Source organism: Condylura cristata, unplaced genomic scaffold (assembly GCF_000260355.1).
Source record: "Condylura cristata isolate star-nosed mole 26May11 unplaced genomic scaffold, ConCri1.0 scaffold00031, whole genome shotgun sequence".
NCBI lineage: Eukaryota > Metazoa > Chordata > Mammalia > Eulipotyphla > Talpidae > Condylura > Condylura cristata.
The window spans coordinates 927,521-948,894 of record NW_004567132.1 but is presented as its reverse complement, the minus strand read 5'-3'; the positions used below and the strand labels follow the sequence as shown (position 1 = coordinate 948,894).

At 37.5% G+C, this 21,374-nt stretch overlaps 1 protein-coding gene across 3 annotated transcripts in view; it reads left to right on the top strand.

Annotated features, from left to right (window-relative positions):
* Positions 1-21,374, top strand: part of CCDC138 (coiled-coil domain containing 138) — a 117,617-nt gene that overhangs the window by 56,485 nt on the left and 39,758 nt on the right. For all 3 annotated transcript variants that reach the window (XM_012731533.1, XM_012731532.1, XM_012731534.1), the window contains one exon: positions 12,689-12,805. In XM_012731533.1, the coding sequence (XP_012586987.1) occupies positions 12,689-12,805 (117 nt within the window). The remainder of the gene's footprint in view (positions 1-12,688; positions 12,806-21,374) is intronic.

Below are 21,374 nucleotides of genomic sequence, written 5' to 3'. Positions count from 1 at the left end.
TTCGCAGGGTAGAATATTCTTGGTTGGCATTTAATGCTTTGGAGTTTGTTGAGTATGTCCCTTAACTCTCTTCTTGCCCATAGTGTTTCTTCGGAGAATTCTGATGTCATCTGTATTGGTTTCCCTTCATAAGTTATTTGTTTCTTCCCTTTTGTCATTCTCATTATCTCTTCCTTGTCTTGTATTCTTGGAAGTTTTATTATAATATATCTTTCTGTTTTTCTCCTCTTGTCATAGTAGTTTGGGGTTCTTCTTGCTTCCTGAATGTCTACTTTCATCTCCTTCATATTAAGGAATTTCTCTTCTGTTATCTCTGTGAATATTTTCTCTATTCCTTGGCCTTTCTCTTTGCCTTCTGGGATACTTAAAACTCTGATGTTTCCTTTCCTAATGGTTTCAGGTAACTCTTGAAATGTTTCTTCATTTCTTTTCCTTTTTTATTTCTCTTTGTTTTTCTTTTTAAATTCTCTTTGTTTCTGTATCTTCGAGGGTGCTGATTTGTTCTTCCATTTCATCTAATCTGTTTTCATTACTTTTCCCAGAATTCTTTATCTCTTCTAGTGGCCTTTTCATCACCTGCATTTCTTCTATTCCCTTTTTTAATGTCTCATTTTCTTTCTTCAGTTCGTTGATTGGCTTGTTTCATATTTTTTTCATTTCTTTCATTCGTTTCCTTGTTTGCATTCTTCAAATCCTTGATTGCTTGCCTCATTTCATTTTGTTTGTTTATCATGATGATTCTGAATTCTTTATCTGGTAGGTTGAACAGTTGTTCTATTTCTTTGGTGGTTTCTCTGACTTACCTTTTTGTGGTGAATTTTCCCCCTGTGGACTTGCTTGAATATTTGTTTGCCTTCTTTTCCCTGTTGTGTATTTTCTAATACTTTCTATTTCCTGAGACATGGTGTTGCTGTTATTGACTGGCTTTTTTTTTTGTGGGGGGATGTTCTTTCTGGAATAGCTGAGGGACTTCCAGACACTTCAGTTGTGGAGGGTATTCTGAGTTGTGTTATTTTTCCAGCCTCCACTGTGTATAATTGTGTCTGTCATCTCAGCCAGTAACAGTCAGGGGTCTCCTGTAGTGTACAACCTCTTCCAGTAACACGCTGAGTCCTTGTTTCTGGAAGGTGCCTGTTGATATTTGTAGCCTTTGGATGTTCTGGGTTCCCTCTATGTTTGGATGTGCCCTTTGGGTTTATGATGTATTAGAAGTGTTGTAGGTCTCCCTGGAGCTGGGCCTATGGCTGAATTGGTGGCTGGCTTTGTTTACTCTCTAAGTACTGTGAGCCTTTTTGGCTTCCAAGTCTTCGGGCCATTGTTGTAGAGGTGGGATTTCCCCCTCCCCACAGGAGTGCAGGGGAGTGCCAGAGGTCTGAAATCCTCCCAGCTGAGCAGGCTGCCAGTCCTTCCTCTGAGCTTTCAGGGTTCTTTGTGTCTAGTCCAAATAGTCCCTCCCTGAGCAGTGCCTCCCCACTGCCTGAGGTCCTCTCACAGAGCCCAGCTGTATCTCTAATTGCAAGGTTTTACCACAGTTTTTGTGGGTAGATGTGGTAAGCAGGTAGACCCCTTAGCAAGTCTCCCCTTTTGAGGCACTTCTTAGGGTCTCTGTATGTTGAATGCACCCATGGAAGATTGTTAAAATTGTTGCATTTTCTTAGGGTTGGGTCTGTGGTTGGGTCCTATCTAATGGTCTGTTCCCCCCCACCCCTTTAACTCAGGGGCTTTGTGAGTCTTACTGCCCATGCCTTAAAAATGGCACCAAGACCTGACCAAACCCTAATGTTGCCTAGTCTCAGATCTCTGTTGTGGGGGCAGGAGATGCAAATAGGACTGGACGGGCCCCAATTGCCAGCTCCTCTTCTCCAACTCCCGGGCTTTACGCAGAGCAATTTTTTTATTTTCCTGCCCCCTGCAGCGGCTTGGAATCCACTCACCTAGCTGTGTTGTCTCAGTTTATATCCAGGGCTTTGTTGGGGCTGCTCGGGCAAAGAATGGCAACACCTCTGCTGTGTATCCTCGGGTCTGGGCACTCCTGGTTTCGAGCTGCAGTCTTTTTCCACAATTTGGTTTCCTCTCTCCAACTGAGATATCTCAGTTTATCTCCAGGTCTGTAGCAGGGCTGGGGCAAAAAGCTGCTGCAGCTGTGCAGAGCAACGGCAGCTGCCGCTACAGTCAGTCTCCCTCTGCAAAGCTTCCTGGTGTCTGGGCACCTAGATTGTTAAAGGAGCCAAACGAGTAGGAAATCACTGTCGTTCCCCTGATTAGAGTAGGGTTCTGCTAATCCTGCCTGTGCAGCTTCTGGTTAGAAATTCCCTTATGGGATCTCCCCAATCGCCGATTCTCCCTCTGTTGTCTTCCTTCTAGTGAGTCCAGGGTGTTCTCATTTGGATTTATACTCGTAGCATGAAAGTCTATAGTCTGTTTTTATATATTCCCATGCGAGCTTGGATGTAGTCCTCTTGGCGTCTTTATTCTGCTGCCATCTTGCCGGTTCCCGAGCTGGTCAAGCTAAGAATGAATATTTTTTAACACATTCTATGTTGCCAGCATTCCTCTAAAACCAGATAAAGCACAAAAAGGATAACTGTGAATTAATGTCTCTGATACTGATGAAAAAATTCTCACCTGTCAAATTCAGAAACACATTATAAGCATTGTACACTATGGCCATGTAGGATTTATTCTTTTTGTTCAAGAATGGTTTATTATAAGCAAATCAGTGTAATGTACTTATAGCAACAAAAGAAAGCACAACAACCATAAATAAAGAGAAAGCGTTTGATGAACTATAGCACCCATTTGTGGTGAAACTTAACAAACTTAGAATAGAGGGGACAGATATTACATAATTAAGGTGATGTGTCACAAATTTATAACTAATATCATCTTTGTTCATGAATAACCAAAATGTTTCTCTTTAAAATCATGAAAGAGTCAAGAATGTCCACAGTTATGTCTTTTTAATTTAGAATATCAGATTTTAGATAGAGCAATCAGGTAACAATAGGGTAAACTTAATCCAGATTGAAAAAAAGTGATTCTCATTATTTGCAGATGGTATGATATAATAGAAAGTTCTAAATAACTTCTTGAAAAAGCTATTAGAAATAAAATGAATACAATGAAGCTTTAGGTTAGAAAAATAACATTCAAAAATCTGTTGCTTTCTTATATGTAAATAAAAAGAAGAAAAGTAAGAAAATTATTTCATTCGTAGTTTCAAAGATAATTAAATACCTAGGCATTAATGTAACTTAGAGGTTAAGGATCTGTAGAACAAAAATTGCAAAAATACTATCAAAGGAGCAAGACATAAATAGTTGGAAAGATATTTCATATTCATAGGTGGGGAGAATTAATATAGTCAAAAAGACTACAAAAAGATAAATATATTTAATGTAACCCCCATTAAAATTTCAGTGCTATTCTTCAAGGAAATAAAACAAAGATACTAAAATTCAATTTGAATCTGAATAGTTAAAACTTTTCTGAAAAGTAAAACAAACAAAAAATGGAGGCCTCATGTTAATCTGCTTTTAAACTGTATTATAAAGTAGCAGTAATTAAAACCACAGCATTGAAACAAACATAGATGTATAAAGAAATTGTTCAGAATTGAACTCAGTAATAAATCCTTGCATTTATCGTATTATTTCCCGACAAAGGAGCCAAATTCATATTTGGAGAAAGGAGAATCTCCTTAAAACTGGTGCAAGGAAAATGGGATCAACACATTATTTAAAAACAATGAAATTTGATCACTATTATGTTTTGCATGCACAAAAATAAGTTAAATTTGAATAAAAGCTCAGATATAAGACTCACAAAAATAAAATACATACATGAAAATTTGGTGATGTTTTTCATCATATCAGTGATAGCAGTGTCTTTAGGGATTTGACCCCTATTTAAAGGGATTTTGACCCCTATAGCAAGGGATTTAAAAGCAAAAGCAAACAGCTGGGACAGCCTTAGAATAAAAAACAGATTTTACATAGTGAAAGGAAATAATCAGATTAAAAACTCTACTGAATGGAAGAAAATGGTGACATAGCATTTATCTAACAAGTGGTAAATATCCAATATTTACAAAGAACCAATCTAACTTAACTTAAAAAAAGAAAAAAACAACTTAAAACAACTATATATCAGAGACATTTTACAGGGGTGGGATGGGGAATGGGATCAAAAACGGTGGGGGGAGGGAAGTGTACTGGACTGTGGTGATGGCACATGGGTGATTTGGTGATGGGAAGCTCATGGGCAGTACAAATGAGATGGAAAAAGACACAAACCAAAAAAATAAACTATTATATTATTTAAAAACATTTTAAACATGGGTAGCAGGTCTAAATAGAGAATTTTTCACTGACAATTTCTGAAGGCTGTTTATTGAGATACAGAAAAATGCTTATCATCTAAGGGAAATGGAGGTCAAAACCCACATGAAATTTTGCACCTCTGAGAATGACATGTAACATTTTTGGTGGGAATGTAAATTGGCATAGCTATTTTTTTTTTTTAAAGGTTGATTTATTTATGCATAGAAGAGCTGGGGTGGAGACCAAAGCTTTAGGAGAGTGGGTGACTGAGAGGATTCATCAGAGACATTGGGGAGCAGAACAGGCAGATCTACTAAAATACACTACAAATAGATCAGTGGGTGCACTGCTGCACTATATGGATTAGCTCCCTGGTCAGTGATCAGGCAGCTTCAGTGACATCATGATAGCGCTGAGACTTAACCCCTATGCACCAGGGAGGACCCAGAGTAGCCATTTTGGAAAGCATACTATACCTACCTTAAGAAACTGGAAATACCAGCCCTCCCTGGTGGCGCAGCAGTTTAAAGCACTGCACTGGGAAGCTTGAGCCACTTCTATATGAGTTCGATCCCCACCTGCCCCAGAGGTGATCACATGGCGCAGCAGACCTCTCCTGATCCTCCTGCTGCTCCCCTCAGCAGTGTATTTTGTCCATCGGTCTGTTCTGCTCCCCACTCTGTTCCTGGTGAATCCTCTCACCCTCCGCATCTCTGGCCTCTACCCCAGTTCTTTATGAATAAATAAATCTTTAAAAAAAAAAAACTGGAAATACCATATGATCCAGTAATCCAACTTTTTTGTACCTTTCCAAAGAATATGATATTATCAAGTAAAATATTTTTATGCTCTACACTATTTAGTGTTGTATTATTTATAGTAGATGGGATATGGAAGTAATCTATATCCTGTGATGGAGGCTTGGGATACAGAAGATATGGTATATCCACATAGTGGAACATTATTCAGCTCGAAAGAAAGATGAACTTTTCCATATGTAGTAGAGTGGCAGGAATTGGAATCAATTACATGTAGTAAAGTATGTCAGAAAAATAAAGACAAATATTGATAATTTCATATGAATAGAACTAGAAATCAAAGCAGATGAACTCATAAAGCAACATAATTATAAACTGCTGGACACTGATAAAGGTTTCTGAAGCTAAAAAGAAGAGTGATAAGGAAATAGTTAAAGGGTTAGATGGTGGGAAAAAATTAAGAAAGAACCTCCTCCTAAAACACAAAATCTATATAAAGTGTGATACATCATTGGTATTTGGGAATTGCAAATCAAAACAACATTGATAAACCATTCACAGCTATTGGAATGGCAAAATATAATATTCAGTAAGCCTTAAGTACTGGGCAAAATGTGAGAACAGTGGAATTCTCGTATACTTCAGGTTTTAACTAAAAGTGGTGTAGCAACTCTGAAAAACATTATTGTAATTCCTGAAAAGAAGAAACATGTATACATAGATTTACCATACAAACCAACAGCTCCCACTGTGTACTCAAAAGAAATAAACTTTATGTGTAGCAGAGTTTTTATATGAATATAGCAGCATGTTTCATAATAACTGACAAGTGGAAACAACTGAAATACCCTCCAACTGACAAATTGGTAAATAAAATATATATTACAGTAGGATATTACTTGGCAATAAAAAGGACTTATTGTTTCCTAAGCTTGGTTATTATAAGTATTGTAGTAAATATGGGTGTACATGATTCCCTTAGATTTAATGTTTTTGTATTCTTTGAATAGGTACCTAGAAGTGGAATTTCTGGGTCATATAGCAGATTATTTTCAATCATCTCAAAGCCTCCATAGTGCTTTCCATAGGACAGGACCAGTCTATATTTCCACCAGGGGTGTAAGAGGGTTCCTTTTTCTCCATATCCTGGCCAGCACTTGTTTCTTGGCCTTTTTGGTCAGGGCCGTTCTCTCTGGTATAATGTGGTATCTACTGTGGTTTTGATTTGCATTTTCCTGGTGATAAGTGATGATGAACATTTTGTCAGGTGCCTGTTGACTATACTTGTATACATCTTTGGAGAAGTGCCTGTTTAGCATCTCTGCCTACTTTTTGATTGGGTTATTTTCTTTTTGTTGAACTGTATGACTGTAGATATTTGATATAGTCCGTTGTCAAGATGTGTGTGTACACATTTTCTCCCATTCATCAGGGTGTCTCTCGTTCAGTTATGTCTTCTTTTGCTGTACAGAAACTTTTAAGTTTATATTCTCTTTTGTTTTCCTGCTGCTGGGGACAGATGTGTAAAGACATCACTGAAGATTATTTTGTGGATTGTTTTGCAATGTTTTCCATGTATTTTATGGTTTCAAGTCTTATACCCAAGTATTTTATCCATTTAGGGTTGATTTTTGTATACAGTGTGAGATGGTGGTCTAGTTCATTGTTTTGCATAGGGCTGTTCAATTGTCCAAAAACCATTTACTAAAGAGGTGTTACTTTTTGCAGTGTATGTAATTTGTTCTTTTGTTGTATATTAGTTGTCATAAAAGTGTGTTTTTATTTCTGGGCTTCAATTATATTGTGGTTTGTGTGTCTGTTTTTGTTCTAATATCATACTGTTTTCAGCATTATAGCTTTATAGTATAGTTTGAAGTATGGACATGTGATACCTTCATTATAGAAGGTATTCATCTATGCACCATCACCATAGTACATTGTGCTCTTCCCACTGTCCTGATTCTTCTTCTCTTCCCCTTTAGACTATCTCTGGGCTATAGTTGTGTGACGATTTTGATTTTTACTTTACTTTTTTTTTTCCTGAACTCTTATTTGGTTCCTCCACATTTCCTCCTGTAAGTGAGACCATTTTTCTTTTTTGTTTCTGGCTTATTTCACTGAGTATAATCCCAGGTCCATCCATATTGCTGCAGAGAGCATGCGTTTATGTTTTTGATTGATGAATAATATTCCATTGTGTAAAAAATATACCATATCTTCTTGATCCAGTCATCTATTTTGGGGCATTTGGGTTGTTTCTATAGCTTAACAATTATAAATTGTGCTGCAGTAAACCTAGGGGTGCAGGTGTCCTTTAAAATTAATGTTTTTGTATCCTTTGGGCAGATTCCTAGGAATGGAATTGCTGAATCATATGGAAGTTCCATTTTTAGTAGTTTGATGAATCTCCAAACACTTTTCATAGTGGTTGGACCATTTTGCATTCCCACCAGCAATGTAGGAGTGTTCCTTTTTTCCACATCTTTGCTGCATTTGTTGCTAGCTTTTTTGTTATGTGCCATTCTCAACGTGTAAGGTGATATCATTGTGGTTTTGATATGCATTTACCTGAATACAAGTGATACTCATTTTTTTCCATATGCCTTTTGGGTATTTGCATTTCTTCTTTGGAAAAGTGTCTTTAAAGCTCTTCTGCCCATTTTTGTATGGGTTGTTTACTTTGTTTTTGTTGAACCTCATTAACTCTCAATAGTTCTTTGTGGTCAGCCCCTTATCATTAGCACTGTGTACAAAAATTTTCTTCCAATCAATGGGGTGTCTTTTTGTTTTGGCTAATGTCTCTTTTGCTGTCTAGAAGCTCTTTAATTTGATGTAGTCCCAGCTATTTACCTTTTCCTTCATTTTCTTTGCTTTAGGTGATGTGTCTTTAAATATGTTGCCTATATTTTCTTCAATATGTTTTATATTTTCAGGTCTTATGTCTATTTCTTTTACCCATTTTCAGTTGGTTTTTATGCACGGTAAAAGGCAGTATTCTAGACCCACATTCTTTTGCCTGTAGCAGTCCAGTTTTCCCAGCACCATTTATTGAAAGACTGTCTTTGTTCCATTGTATATTCTTTGCTCCTTTGTCAAAGATAAATTATCATAAGTCCTTGGGTTAATTTCTGGGTTTTCTAGTCATTTCCATTGTTCTGTGTTCTTATTTTGTTTCAGTACCAGGCAGTTTTAATTATTGTGGCTTTGTAGTTTAGTGTGAAGTCTAGAAGTGTGATACCTCCATTCCCCTTCTTTTTAGTCAGGAGCGCTTTGGTGATATGAGGCTTCTTGTGGCCCCATATGAATTTTGTCAAAATTTGTTCTATTTCTTTGAAGAAGGTCATTGAAATTTTTATTGGAATAGCATTGAATCTGTAAATTGCTTTTGATAGGAAGTCCATTTTGATACTGTTAATTCTTCAAAACATGAGCAAGGGATGGCTTTCTTTTGTCTTCTATTTGTTTTAGTAATGTTTTATCATTTTTTTAGTAGAGGTCCTTCACCTCTTTTGTTAGGTTTATTCCCAAGTATGTGGATTTTTTGTTTTAATTATAAAGGGGATGGTTCTCTAGATTTCTTCTTCATATTGATTGTTTGCATATAGGAAGGCTACTGATTTTTATGTGTTGATTTTGTATCTGGCAACTTCATTAAATTAGTGTTTATTTTGATTAGTTTTTCTGTGGTATTTTTTGATTTCTCTATTTATATCATATGCAAGTAATGATAGTTTTACTTTTTCTTTCCCAATTTGGATCATCTTACTGCTTTGGCTAGGACTTACAGTATTATATTGGAAAGCAGTGGTGAGAGTGGACACTCTTGTCTTGTTCAGATCTTAAGGAAAGGCTTTCAGCTTTTTACCATTGGGAATGGTACTGGTTATGAGTTTGTTGTATATGGTTTTGTTTGTCTATGGTTTTTGTTATGTTATTCTATCTCAAGAATTTTAAGGCCCTTCATCATAAATGGATGTTGAACATTGTCAAATGCTTTCTCAGCTTCTACTGATGTGACCATATATTTTCTACTTAGTTGTAAGATTGTTTTCCATCCTTTTACTTTTAGTATGTGCCTATCTTTTGTAGTTAAAGATACCTCCATAAACAGCAAAAGGCTGGGTTCTGTGTTTTAATCCCATCTTTTTATTGAGGAGTTTAGTCCATTTATGTTTAGAGTTAAAATTGATATATTGGTATCTGTTTTTGCCATTTTGTTTGCCTTTTTGTGATTTTGTTCCTTACCTTGTTCTAGTCTTCCTATTCATCCCTCTGTTGGTTTTTGTTCTAGGGTTTCTTGTAGTATCTTTTGGAATGGTGGTTTAGTAGTAATGAATTTCTGGAGATTTTGTTTGTCTGAGAAGGCTTTTATTGTCGATTATAGAGAAAAGAAAACTTTGCAGGTTTTCTCCAGACAAATTTGGTTCGAATTTGTTGACTTGGAGTTTATTAAATCTGTCTCTCCATTCTCTTCTTGCCCATAGCATTTCTTCAGAGAAGTCTGATGACAGCCTGATTGGTTTTACTTTGTAGGTTATCTGTTGCTTCATGTCAGTTTCATTATTTTTTGTCTTAGACCTTTGGGAAGTTTACTATTATGTGTCTTGCTGTAGTTTTCTTTTTATTGTGGTAGTTTGGTGTTCTAGCTTCTTTTATGTCTATTTTCATTTCATTCTTCATCTTTGGGAAGTTCTCTTCAGTTGTCTCCTCGAATAGTTTTTCAATCCATGTTCTCTCTCCTCACCTTCTGGGGTACCTTTGATCTTATATTTCCTTTCCTCATGGCATCAGAGTTCTTGAAGTGTTTTTTCATTATTTTTTCCTTTTTGTTTCTCTTACTTCTCTTGGTTGTTTTTACGCCTGTATCTTCACAAGTACTGAGTAATTTTTCCATTTCTTATATTTTCATAGCTTTACCCTGAATTCTTGATATTCTTCAAGAATATCAAGAGATATTCTTGATATTCTGGATATCCTGTAGGTCTTTCTCTTTCTTCTTTAGGGATTCTTTCTTGTTCTTCAGTTCATTAATTGTATTCATATCCCTTTCTCTGTTTTCTCTTAAAATTTTGATTGTTCTTATCATGGCCTTTTTAAATTCTTTGTCTGTAGGGGGAGATATTCTTCTGTGTCAATATTCTCTGGTTGGAGGTTGAGTTTCTTTCTGTGGTGTATTGTTCCTGGAAGGACCTGCTTGATAATTGGCATTTTTCTTTCTTCCTGTTGTTAGCCTTCAACTTTGGCCTGTTTGTGGTGCCCCAGTACCACTGGTGCTGGTGGGCATGACTTCTGATTTCCTTAGGTGTGAGTATATCTACCTGGTGTCTGAGTCACTGTGGCTGACTGCAAGTCCGGTTACTTTTCTATTATGGTAGATGTTGTTCTGAGCTGTGCTCTGCTGCAGAAGCTCCTGCTTTTCCAATCCCTGCCCCCAATCCATCTCAGCTAGTGTTATTTCAGTGTCTTGTGTGGAGCTCTGTGCCTCCAGATACCTGCTGAGATGAAGTCCACTGGGAGGTGCCTACAGGCTGGATGAGATGTATTTCTCTGTTGAGTTGCTAGGTCCCTCAAGGTGTGTCTCAGATGAATAATGGGATTGAAAGAAAATAAGGAGCAAGAGCAGGGATAAGGGACAAGAGGAAAATGGTAGAGATGTAAAAGGAATGAAGATGAGAGAAAAAAGCAAGGTTTTATATAGGGGGAAAAGGAGAGAATGTGATGGAGTGATAAGAGAAAGTAATGAAGTTAGTGTGAAGGGAGGTAAAAAAAAAAGAGAGAGAGAGAACAAACACAAAAACAGATGGGGGAGAATTGCTTCTCAGGACTCTGGTGGTTCCTCTTGGTCTCCACTAGGGAGCACTATATCTCTTGTGATGTTTTAGCAGAGGGGAAAGAAAGAAAAAAGGAAAAGAGAAAAAAAAAACAGAAGATGGGAAACAAAATAACACTGAATTTCAGTGGTGGGTGTGGGAGTTTTTCAGAGTTTGTGAGGCAGGTGGGTGGGTGATGGGGCGCCTGAGAACTCCTTCCATTTGAGGGCTTGGGGTACCATAGGGCACCTATGTAGGGACTATCTGTAGTATGCTCCACCTAATGTCTTTTCCTGCCATTAGTTGTGCACCAGTTTATAGATAAAGGGGAGAGAATGAAAAAAAAATGTCTCACCAGCCTCCAGGAGAGGGGATGTGAGGGAAGCACTACCATGAAGCAACTGGCACCCTTGGTTGCCTGTCCTAGGCTCTGTTTCTCCAACTGATCTTGTCCGGAATTCTGGTGACTCAGGCTTCTATCCCGTTTCTGATCTCCAGCTTCTTTCTCCTTTCATCTGGGTGGGGAGGGTAGAAGGATTCTGTTGGTTTTCTTTCTTCCCGTCTCCTGTTCTTCCAACCTTCTTTTTAGGACAAATTGCCAATTTCACCCAGTTTATCTGATGTGTCAGGGTGGTCACAGTAATTTGCTGGGGTTTTTTTCTCCGTTGTCCTCAAGTGAAAGTCAGGGCACCTCAGAGCCTGAGCACTGCCTGGATGCAGTTTATGCGGCACAGACCCCAAGTCTCATAGAGTTGTCTTCTGAGCAAAACCAGTCTGTGTAAGTGTGGAACTTCTCTCATCGTCCTATGAGGAGCATGTGCTCAGGCAGCTTTCAGGATTTTCTTTTTCTTTTTTTTTTTCAGTAAAAGCTTTTTCATAGGTAGCTGTACTTAAAGTATGCCTGTGGGAGTGGGTGAGATCGGGATCTTCTTAGATAGCCATCTTGTTCTCTCACTCCCAGATTTTAAGGGTTTTAATAAGTGAATGTGCAATCTTAAATGCTATCTTGACTTCTATTGATATGCTTATGTGGTTTTAACTTTTGATGTGATGATTTACAGTGATCAACGTTTAGATGTCAAGCCTTGTGTCTCTGTGAAAATTCCACATGGTTATATTGTATAATCGTTTAAATGCATTTTTGGATTCAGTTTGCTACGATTTTATTGAGAATTTTTGAGTCTGTATTCATTAAGGGCATTTGGTCTGTAGGTTTCTTTTTGTTTGTTGCCTTTGTTTGGTATTGGTGTTAGAGTAATGTAGGCCTCATGAATATGTTTGGAAGATTGTCTCCTCTCACAATTTTTGAAAGATTTGAGCAGGATAGGTTTTAGTTTGTCTTTGAAAGTTTGGTAGAATTTATTTGTGAAAGCATCTGATCCTCTACTTTTGTTTTCTGGGGGGAGAGTTTTGACAGCTGTTTCAATATCTTTGCTTGTGATTGGTTTGTTAAGATTTTCTAGTTCTTTCCTATTCAGTCTTGGGTGATTGTGTAATTCTAAGAATCTGTTCTTTTCCTCTAGGTTTTTGTATTTGCTTGCATATAAGTGTATATACTAATCTTTTATTTTGCAATTATAGTTGAAAGAATACATATATTTGAATTTCTCATTTTAAAATCCTTTCTGGTCACAGAAAATACATATTTAAATTTTCAAATACATATTTCTATGCTGTGTTAAATATGGTTTTAAAGTTCAGGTTTTTTAGAGAACTTTTTTTTTCCTTCGGAAAAGTGTTATATTTGATTTCAGACAGTTAAAATACTATGCATTTCTTTTTTCTATTTTATCTTTAGCTTTTGCCTGGGATGACAGAACAGTTACAGTGGATGCCATTTGTGAATGCCAAACTCCATGAACCTTTTATAAAATTTATATATTGGTCTCTAAGGCAGCTAGATGCTGGGACACAGGTAATTGGTTAATAGGAATCTATCTTCACATTATGCTTTTAGTATTCTCTTGATTATGTTTTTCCAAACTTTTTTTTACATGTATCTTATTTATATTTTGGGGCTTTTCCTTGCCTCCCTTGCTTTGTTTATTACTCTTTTCTTCTTTTATACATCTTATTTCTCAATAAGATTTAGAAATAATCTTATTTCTTATAGGAGAAATAAGAAACATATATATAAGAAATAAGAAACATGCTGTCTTATGGCATATAAAAATTATTTCTCAATTTAATTTTAAATATTATTTCTCAATTTAATATTGTTTTATAAATTTCAGAATTGTATATAGCCTTACCATTTAATTTATAATTTATATTCTACTGAAGATTATAGGAATACAGTATTTCTCATGTTGTGCAGTAGCTAACCAAGACAATGATCATTAAGATAATAATCATTGAAAAATTATTTCTGAGTGTTGTAAAAGGAATGGTACATTTTACCTATTTATTGTAAAGATCATTTAATTCAATTTATGAGTCTAGTTATTTCTGCTATGAATTCTAGCAGGTTTGTAGAATTTTACTTTCCTTAGTACTGAAAAATGCTGTTAATAGCTTTTGTTTCATTAAAAAAGGAGAAACAGAAATTTATACTCAGCTTAATCTTGGAATCCACAACAAAACCACTCACTGCAGTACTGACAGTTAAGTAGTATGATGACTGAGGTTAAGAAAAAGTTTCTTTCCCAGGACGACATCCTAAATATTTGCCTCTGGTGCATGTGAAAGATTATATGAGCATGTTCATATAAATGTGTGTATATACCCAGGATATATTTAATTTATTGCTCTTTACTATGTGTCCTACCAAAGTTAAATTATATAAATTATCAGATCTATTACTCTCACTATCTGTTACAATATACTGGATTTTATTATTTGTATAATGGTTTCTGAAAATGGCTGACTAAATGCTTTCTTTCATTCATGAAAATCTGGATATTTTATCTTCTTTCTAAATAATCATCCCATTTTCCTTCAGATAATTTATAGTTTACTTTTTTTTTCAATTTTCTAACTGCATGTGTACTTCTTTTTATTAAAGATTTATTTATTTTTATGCATACAGAACTGGAATACAGGCCAGAGGTGCAGAGATGGTGAGAGGATTCACCAGAGACAGAGTGGGGAGCAGAATAGGCAGATAGACGAAGTACACTGCTGAGGGGAGCAGCGGGAGGGTCAGGAGAGGTCTGCCACACATGTGGGACATCTCCAGGCCAGGCAGGGATCAAACTCATGAGGAAGTAGCTTTAGCTTCTTAATGCTGTGTTTTAATCCACTGCACCACCAGGGAGAGTCTTGTATGTGTACTTTCAATTAAACTTTTTATTTTGAAATAGTTTAAGATATCAATGTAATTTTAAGAAATAATGCAAGCAGATCTCTTACATTTTTAATTCACTTTCCCAATGTTAAATTACCTATCAGCACAATATCATATTTATAATATTTACATTGATACAGTCAAAATACAGAACCATTCTATCATGATAAAGATTCCTTATGTTATTTTTCTTTATATACAGACTTTTTTTTCCCAAAGATTTATTTATGCATACAGAACTGGGGAACAGGCCAGAGATGCGGACGGTGAAAGGATTCACCAGCGACAGGGGGGAGCAGATCTACGAAGTACACTGCTGAGGGGAGCAGCAGGCGGGTCAGGAGAGATCTACCGCTCCATGTGGAGCTCCTCCGGGGCAGGCGGGTATCGAACTCATAAGGAAGTGGCTTAAGCTTCTTAGTGCAGTGCCTCAACCCCCTGCGCCACCAGGGAGGGCCCGCAGACTTTTTTTTTTTAGAGTAGGTTTAGGTCCACAGTCATTTAGCAGAAAGCAGACATTTCACATATCCTTCCTGCCCCTCCACATTGACAGCCACCTCAATATCCAGAAGCAAGTGGGACATTTGTTAGATTCATTATACATTGTTATCAATGTTACAAAGTACATAGTTCATATTAGATTTACTCTTGGTGTTGTATATTATTTGGGTTTTGGCAAATGTATAAAGGCAGCCACTATTATAGCATCATACAGAATAAGTTGATACTAAGGTTAGTTTGCCCTAAAAAACTTCTGTGCTCTGCCTTGCTCATCCCTAAGCCCTGGAAATTGCTAATTCTTTTACTGTCTCCAGAGCTTTGCCTTTTTTAGCACTAAGTGAGAGTTACTGTTGCTTCATGTCCTCATCAGTGTTTGGTATGGTAGGTGGTTTACGTTTGGGCTATTTTAAAAGGTATTGATTGGATGGCATCTTGTTTTAATTTGCAGACCCCTAGTGGCATATACTGTTAAGCATCCTTTTTATACTTGTTTATACTATAGTAGGTCTTTGGTGAGGCATCCAAGTCTTCCATCCATTTTTAAAAATTGTTTGCTTTTCTTTATTTTTAAAGATTTATTTATTTATTCATGCAGAACTGAGGTACAGGCCAGAGATGCGGAGGGTGAGAGGATTCACCAGAGACAGAGCAGGGTGCAGAACAGGCAGATCTAGAAAGTACACTGCTGAGGGGAGCAGCGGGCGGGTCAGGAGAGGTCTGCCACGCCATGTGGATCTCCTCCAGGGCAGGCGGGAGTCGAACTTATGCAGAAGTGGCTTAAGTTTCTTTGTGCTGTGCTTTAACCTGCTGCACCACCAGGGAGGGCCATGCTTTTCTTATTGTTGGAATTTCAGAGTTCTTTTATTTTGGATAATTGTTCTTTATCAAAAATTGTGTTTAGAAAATACTTTCTTCTCCCAATCTGTCATTTGCCTTCTCATTCACTTCACAGAGGAGAAGTTTTAATGATTCAGCTTAATTATTTGTCAAAGATCACACCTTTTGGATTATTTCTAAAAAGATATCATACCCAGGAAATTTAGTATTCCTGGAGAATTTACACAGTTATCATTATGTAATGCCCTTCTTTATGTAGTAATGTTTTTACTGGAATCCACCTAAAATTAATATAGCTAGTCTAACTTTCTTTTGATAGTGTCATCATGGTTTATCCTTCCATTTACTTTCAATTTATATGCCTTAATATTTAAAGTGAAATTCTTGTTCACAGTGTATATAATTGACCTTGTATTTTGTTTCTATCTCCTTTAATTGATGTATTTTTGATTTTTTAAAATAATTATGATATTCACTAGATTAATATATATCATAGTTGTTGCTTTTTTCTATTCATTTATCTTATTCTTTGTTTTTATTTCCCCGCTCCCCCCCCCCACTTTGAGGAAGGATATTGATACTTATTTCATGGCTAGAATTTGAATTTCCCTTCCTATAAATCATTAGACTCTGCTAAAACCCCATTAAGTTAGGCTCTGCTAATGTAGCTTCTCTTGAAGACAAATCTTGTTCTGAACAAAATATGGGATGCATTTTAAAATGGTCCCTTTTTTTTTCTTTTCCTACCTGAACCATTGGGGCTTTTTTTCTAGTTTTCACTGTGAGAATCTGATAGATAACCTGGAGCTAAAACTAACAAAATGTGAGAACTCACATTGGTTTATCCTGTACATTGTTTTTATTTATTTATTTTTTTCTGGCTACAGGTTTGTTTAACTCAGAACTTTCTCCAGCTGACCATATCCATGACCAAATCCTCCCTAAATTAGAATTTGATTGCTGACCTAGCCCCAGCCATACTTTCTTACCTTCCCCAGGGGTTACAGCACCCCATTTGTAGATGTCTCTGTCAGTTTCCCCTCAAGTTATGCCTCTCACCCTTCACTCTTTTGGATCATGGTCTGCCAGTCTCAGTGTGGTTTGCGGGAGTTTGGGGGGAGGTGGGATGGGTTCGGGTAGGGTAGGTGGGTGAGTTAGGGTGGGTGCAGACACAATCCCAGAGGCAGGCACAGGCAATCACAGAGATGGTGGGTGCTCTTATTGGTAAGCTACCAGTTTAAATGTCTCCAGGAACATAGCCTAGGACGTCTTTCTTGGCCACTAGAGCTCCCTCCCTTAGTCCCTTAGTGGACTTCTGCTCCATTAAGTTAAAATTATCTATATTTCCTGTGTGTCTCACTAAATTTGGGAGTTTGTGCTGTGATCTCACTTCTCTGTTGGATCTAGGAGAGACCAATTTGCTGAGTTCCTTCAACCTATTACTTGTTACAACTGAGTGAACTTCTAAGCTCCTCTTGTTTTCCCTTTACATCTATACCCTCTTTCCTCCTGTTCTACCCATTCTTTTAACCAACCACTAATTTCAGTTTCTGTGATTTTGGCATTTCAAGACTGCTAAAGCAATTGAAACTATATAGTATGCAAATCTTTGAGAATGGCTTTTTTCCCCCACAGCTTAATTCTTTGGAGATTCATTTAGGTTGTAGCATGTATCAGTAGTTCATTCCTTTTTATTGATAAATATCCATGGTATGGATATGCAGTTTGTTTAACCACTCATTGGGTAAAGAAAAACAGTTTTTGGCTATTACAAATGCTAGAGAACTTCATGTGCAAGCTTTGTGTAAGTTTTTATTTTTCTGGGGAAAATGAGCAAAAGTATAATTATTTAAGAAATTTTAAAATTATTGAACAATTATATCACTTTACATTCTCACCAGTAACATATGAGTGGTTTAGCTTTTCCATGTCCTCACCCAGAATTTGGTGTTAACCACTTTTTTTCATTTTTGCTATTCCAATATGTATGTATTGTTTTCTTTGGAGCTTCTATTTATATCTCCCTAATTGCTAACATTTTTTTTTTAAAGATTTAACCTTTTTTTTTTTTTAAAGATTTATTTATTTGTGCATACAGAACTGGGGTACAGGCCAGAGACTCAGGGGCGGTGAGAGGCTTCACCAGAGACAGAGTGGGGAGCAGAACAGGCAGATCAGTGAAGTACACTGCTGAGGGGAGCAGCGGGCGGGTCAGGAGAGGTCTGCTGCGCCATGTGGTCACCTCCGGGGCAGGCGGGAATTGAACTCATGTGGAAGCGGCTTTAGATTCTCAGTGCTGTGCTTTAACCCTCTGCGCCACCAGGGAGAGCCCGTTAACATCTTTTTATGCATTTGATTTCCATTTGTTTATCTTCTTTCATGAAATGTCTGTTTATGTCTTTTGCTTATTTTCTAATTGTACTATTTGTTTTCTATTATTGAATTGTGAGAGTTCTTTAGACACTTTACACACTACCCCTCTGTTGGATTTGTGGTTTGCAGATATATTCTTTTCTGTAGCTTGTCTTTTCATCTACTTAACGGGATGTATTTCAGAGCTGTTTAATTTGACAAAGTCCAGTCAGTCAGTTTTTCCTTCTAAATGGTACACACTTTTACTTTTGAATTTGTTGCCTTACCCTAGGTGAATATTTTACTAAAGCTTAATAGTTTGGCATCTTATATTTGTATGGGTATATATATATATATATATATTATTTTTTTTTTTTAAAGATTTATTTGTTTGTTCAGAACTGGGGTACAAGCCAGAGATGCGGAGGGTGAGAGGATTCACTAGAGATAGAGTGGGGAGAAGAACAGGCAGATCAACGAAGTATACTGCTGAGGGGAGTAGCAGGCAGGTCAGGAGAGGTCTGCCGCGCCATGTGGTCACCTCCGGGGCAGGCGGGTATCGAACTCATGCGGAAGTGGCTTTAGCTTCTTTGTGCTGTGCTTTAACCCACTGCGCCACCAGGGAGGGCCTTGTCTGGGTATATTTTAACCTAATTTTGTATAAAACATGAGACATAGATGGAAGTTAATGTTTTTCCTATTAATGTCCAGTTCTAGCACCATTCACTAAAAGGGTGTTCTTACATTTGTACCTTTGTCATTTGGGAATAATTCTGTAGGTCACTCTATGGTCTCTATATTCTGTTTCATATATCTATGTGACTATCATATATTTTGTCAATACCTAACTTAATACTTGTAGCTTTATAATGTGTTTTAAAATTTGGTAGACTGTTGGCAGAGCTCTTGCATGACCTTGACTGGCATCTGGACTTAGATACCGAAAGGCATGTGAAAACACATGTGCCGTGGGGGAACACTCTCTAGTGCTGGGTCTGAGCTCCAAAAGAAAATTAGTAATATGAGCAAGCAGCCACACCTGAGAAAGATAGCAAGAGAGCTTATCAAGAGAAGGGGCCAGGTGTTTGCAAGGGCTCAGCCATCTGGGGCTGGACAGGATGTTCCAAGAAATTAGAACACCAGATATAGAGTTAGAATCAGTCAGTATGCTATTGTTTCAGCTTGATAATATGGAGTATATAAAGAGCACGCTGCAAAATAAAGAGTCACTGTATGCTGGACATAGCTCATCCCTCTGGTTTGTCCTTTATAGTCGTGCCCCAGTTCCTGGACCCACTAGAGGGCCACAGTAGGCTGATTCTTGCCATTTATTTTTTTTTTTTTTTCCAAAAATGGTTTGACTATTCTTTTCCTTTGCCTCTTTGTATACATTTTAGATTAATCTTCTCTAGCTACAGATTATCTTATTGGGGTGGGAGGAGCCTGGCAGGCCGGCAAAACTGGGCCTTAGAGGTTGCTTCAAGGTGTTCAGACCCAGGCTGCTGGTGGTGCCATGGACTCTCATGTCTACTCTGAGTTCCAGCCTTGCTGAGCCAGCCATCCCCACTTCCTGATGTGCAAACCTCCCCATATGCTAACCATACCTCTTATGGATCCCATTTGTCATCATAGGTGTGTGGTCACAGTCATTGTCAACCTCACTGTCTTGGAACCCTAATCCTGGGCTATTGCCATCCAGTTGGTGGAGGAGGAAAGCATCTTGGGAAGTGGTGACACCAAGGAGCTCTTCTGGCTGTGCAGTACTCTGTTAAGGAGACTCTGCATGAAAAAAAGGTCATGCTTATCCTCAGTGGCCTGGAAGTTCATGGCTGAACTGCATTACAGAGGCTCTAGGGCCAGCTTATAGACAGCTGGAGATGTACGAGGAAGAAACCACAGACATGCTCTTGTCTGAGAGGAAGGGTTTATACTTGCTGGCATGATCTTGCTTGCCTTCATCATATGCACTGATTTCTGGGGCCCACTGTCCTGAACTTGCCTGGAATTAGTAGCCCTGGGTATCCCCTTGGCTTTCCAGTGGGGCTTTCCATGGCAACTGGTGGGCAGGGCTGACCTTCTGTGCTTCATAGAACATGTTATTTGAATTTTTTTTTTTTTACATCATTCTTCATTTTGTGCATTTTTTCATCTCGGTTGTAATCCCCATGGGCTTCCTAGCACCAATTCACCCATGTGCCATCACCACATTCCAGTGCACTCTTCCCACACTGGTATTATTTGAATATTTAACTGAGCCCGTTTTTGATGGAATTATTACTGTCACATTCACAAATCTGTGCATTGTAAATAGGACGCTAAAGAACATGCTTTATTTTTTTAAAGATTTATTTATTTATGCATACAAGAACTGAGATATAGGCCAGAAGTATGGGGGTGAAAGGATTCACCAGAGACAGAGTGGGGAACAGACAGGAAGTCTGACTGAAATACACTGCTATGAGGGGCAGCTGCTGATACAGGAGAGGTTGACTGTGCCATTTGGGTCACCTCCCTGGCCCAAGGCTGCGGATAGTTTTACAGTGCTTAACCTTAACAGACCGTTGTGCCACCAAGGAGGCCCTATTCTGTTTTTTAAATTAATTTTTTTTTTTTACTTTTACTTTCTTAAATTGTTTTTTGTACAATATTTGATTTCTCCCCTCAAGTGTAATCCTACTCCTACTACCACCTCACCCATGAACCATCACCATAGTCCCTTGTGATCTTCCTTTCCCCTTTTGACTCCTCCCGTCCTTCCCCTTTCCATACTGCATACCTCAGATCTATAATTTACCTGCAAACTTTTTTTTCTGACTCTATGTTCAGTCTCCACATATTCCTCCTATAAGTGAAACCATTCAATACTTTTCTTTTACCTTTTGACCTACTTCACTGAGCATAATCCCTTCTAGCTCTATTCATGTTGCTGCAAATGACACAAGTTTATCTTTTTTGATCTTGATCTCTGAGTGGAATCGCATTGTATGTATGTGTGTGTGTGTATATATGTATATATGTATATACACGCACACACACACACACACACACATCTTCTTGATCTTTCCATGTCTTAGCTATCATAATTGTGCTTCAGTAAACTTAGGGGTACAGGTTTCCTTTGGATGAATTTCTTTTTTTCTTTGGGTAGATTTCTAAGAATGGAATCTCAGGGTCATGTGGTAGCTTCACTTTTAGTAGTTTGAGAGTCTTCCACACAGCTTTCCATAGTGATTGGATCAGTTTGTATTGTCATTAGCAACGTCAGAGTTTCTTTTCTCCACATCCTCACCAACATTTGTTGTTACCAGTTTCTTTCTTTTTTTAATAAAGGCCATTCTCACCAGTGTGTTGTAGTATCTCATTGAGGTTTTGATTTACAAAAGTTTTTTTTTTAGCTCTTCTACCTTTTTTTTTTTTTTTTTTACTGGATTGTTTGCTGAGTCATGTGAGCTCTTTGTAAATTTTCTGTACCAGTCCTTTATCAGTTATATGGTGTGCAACTATTTTC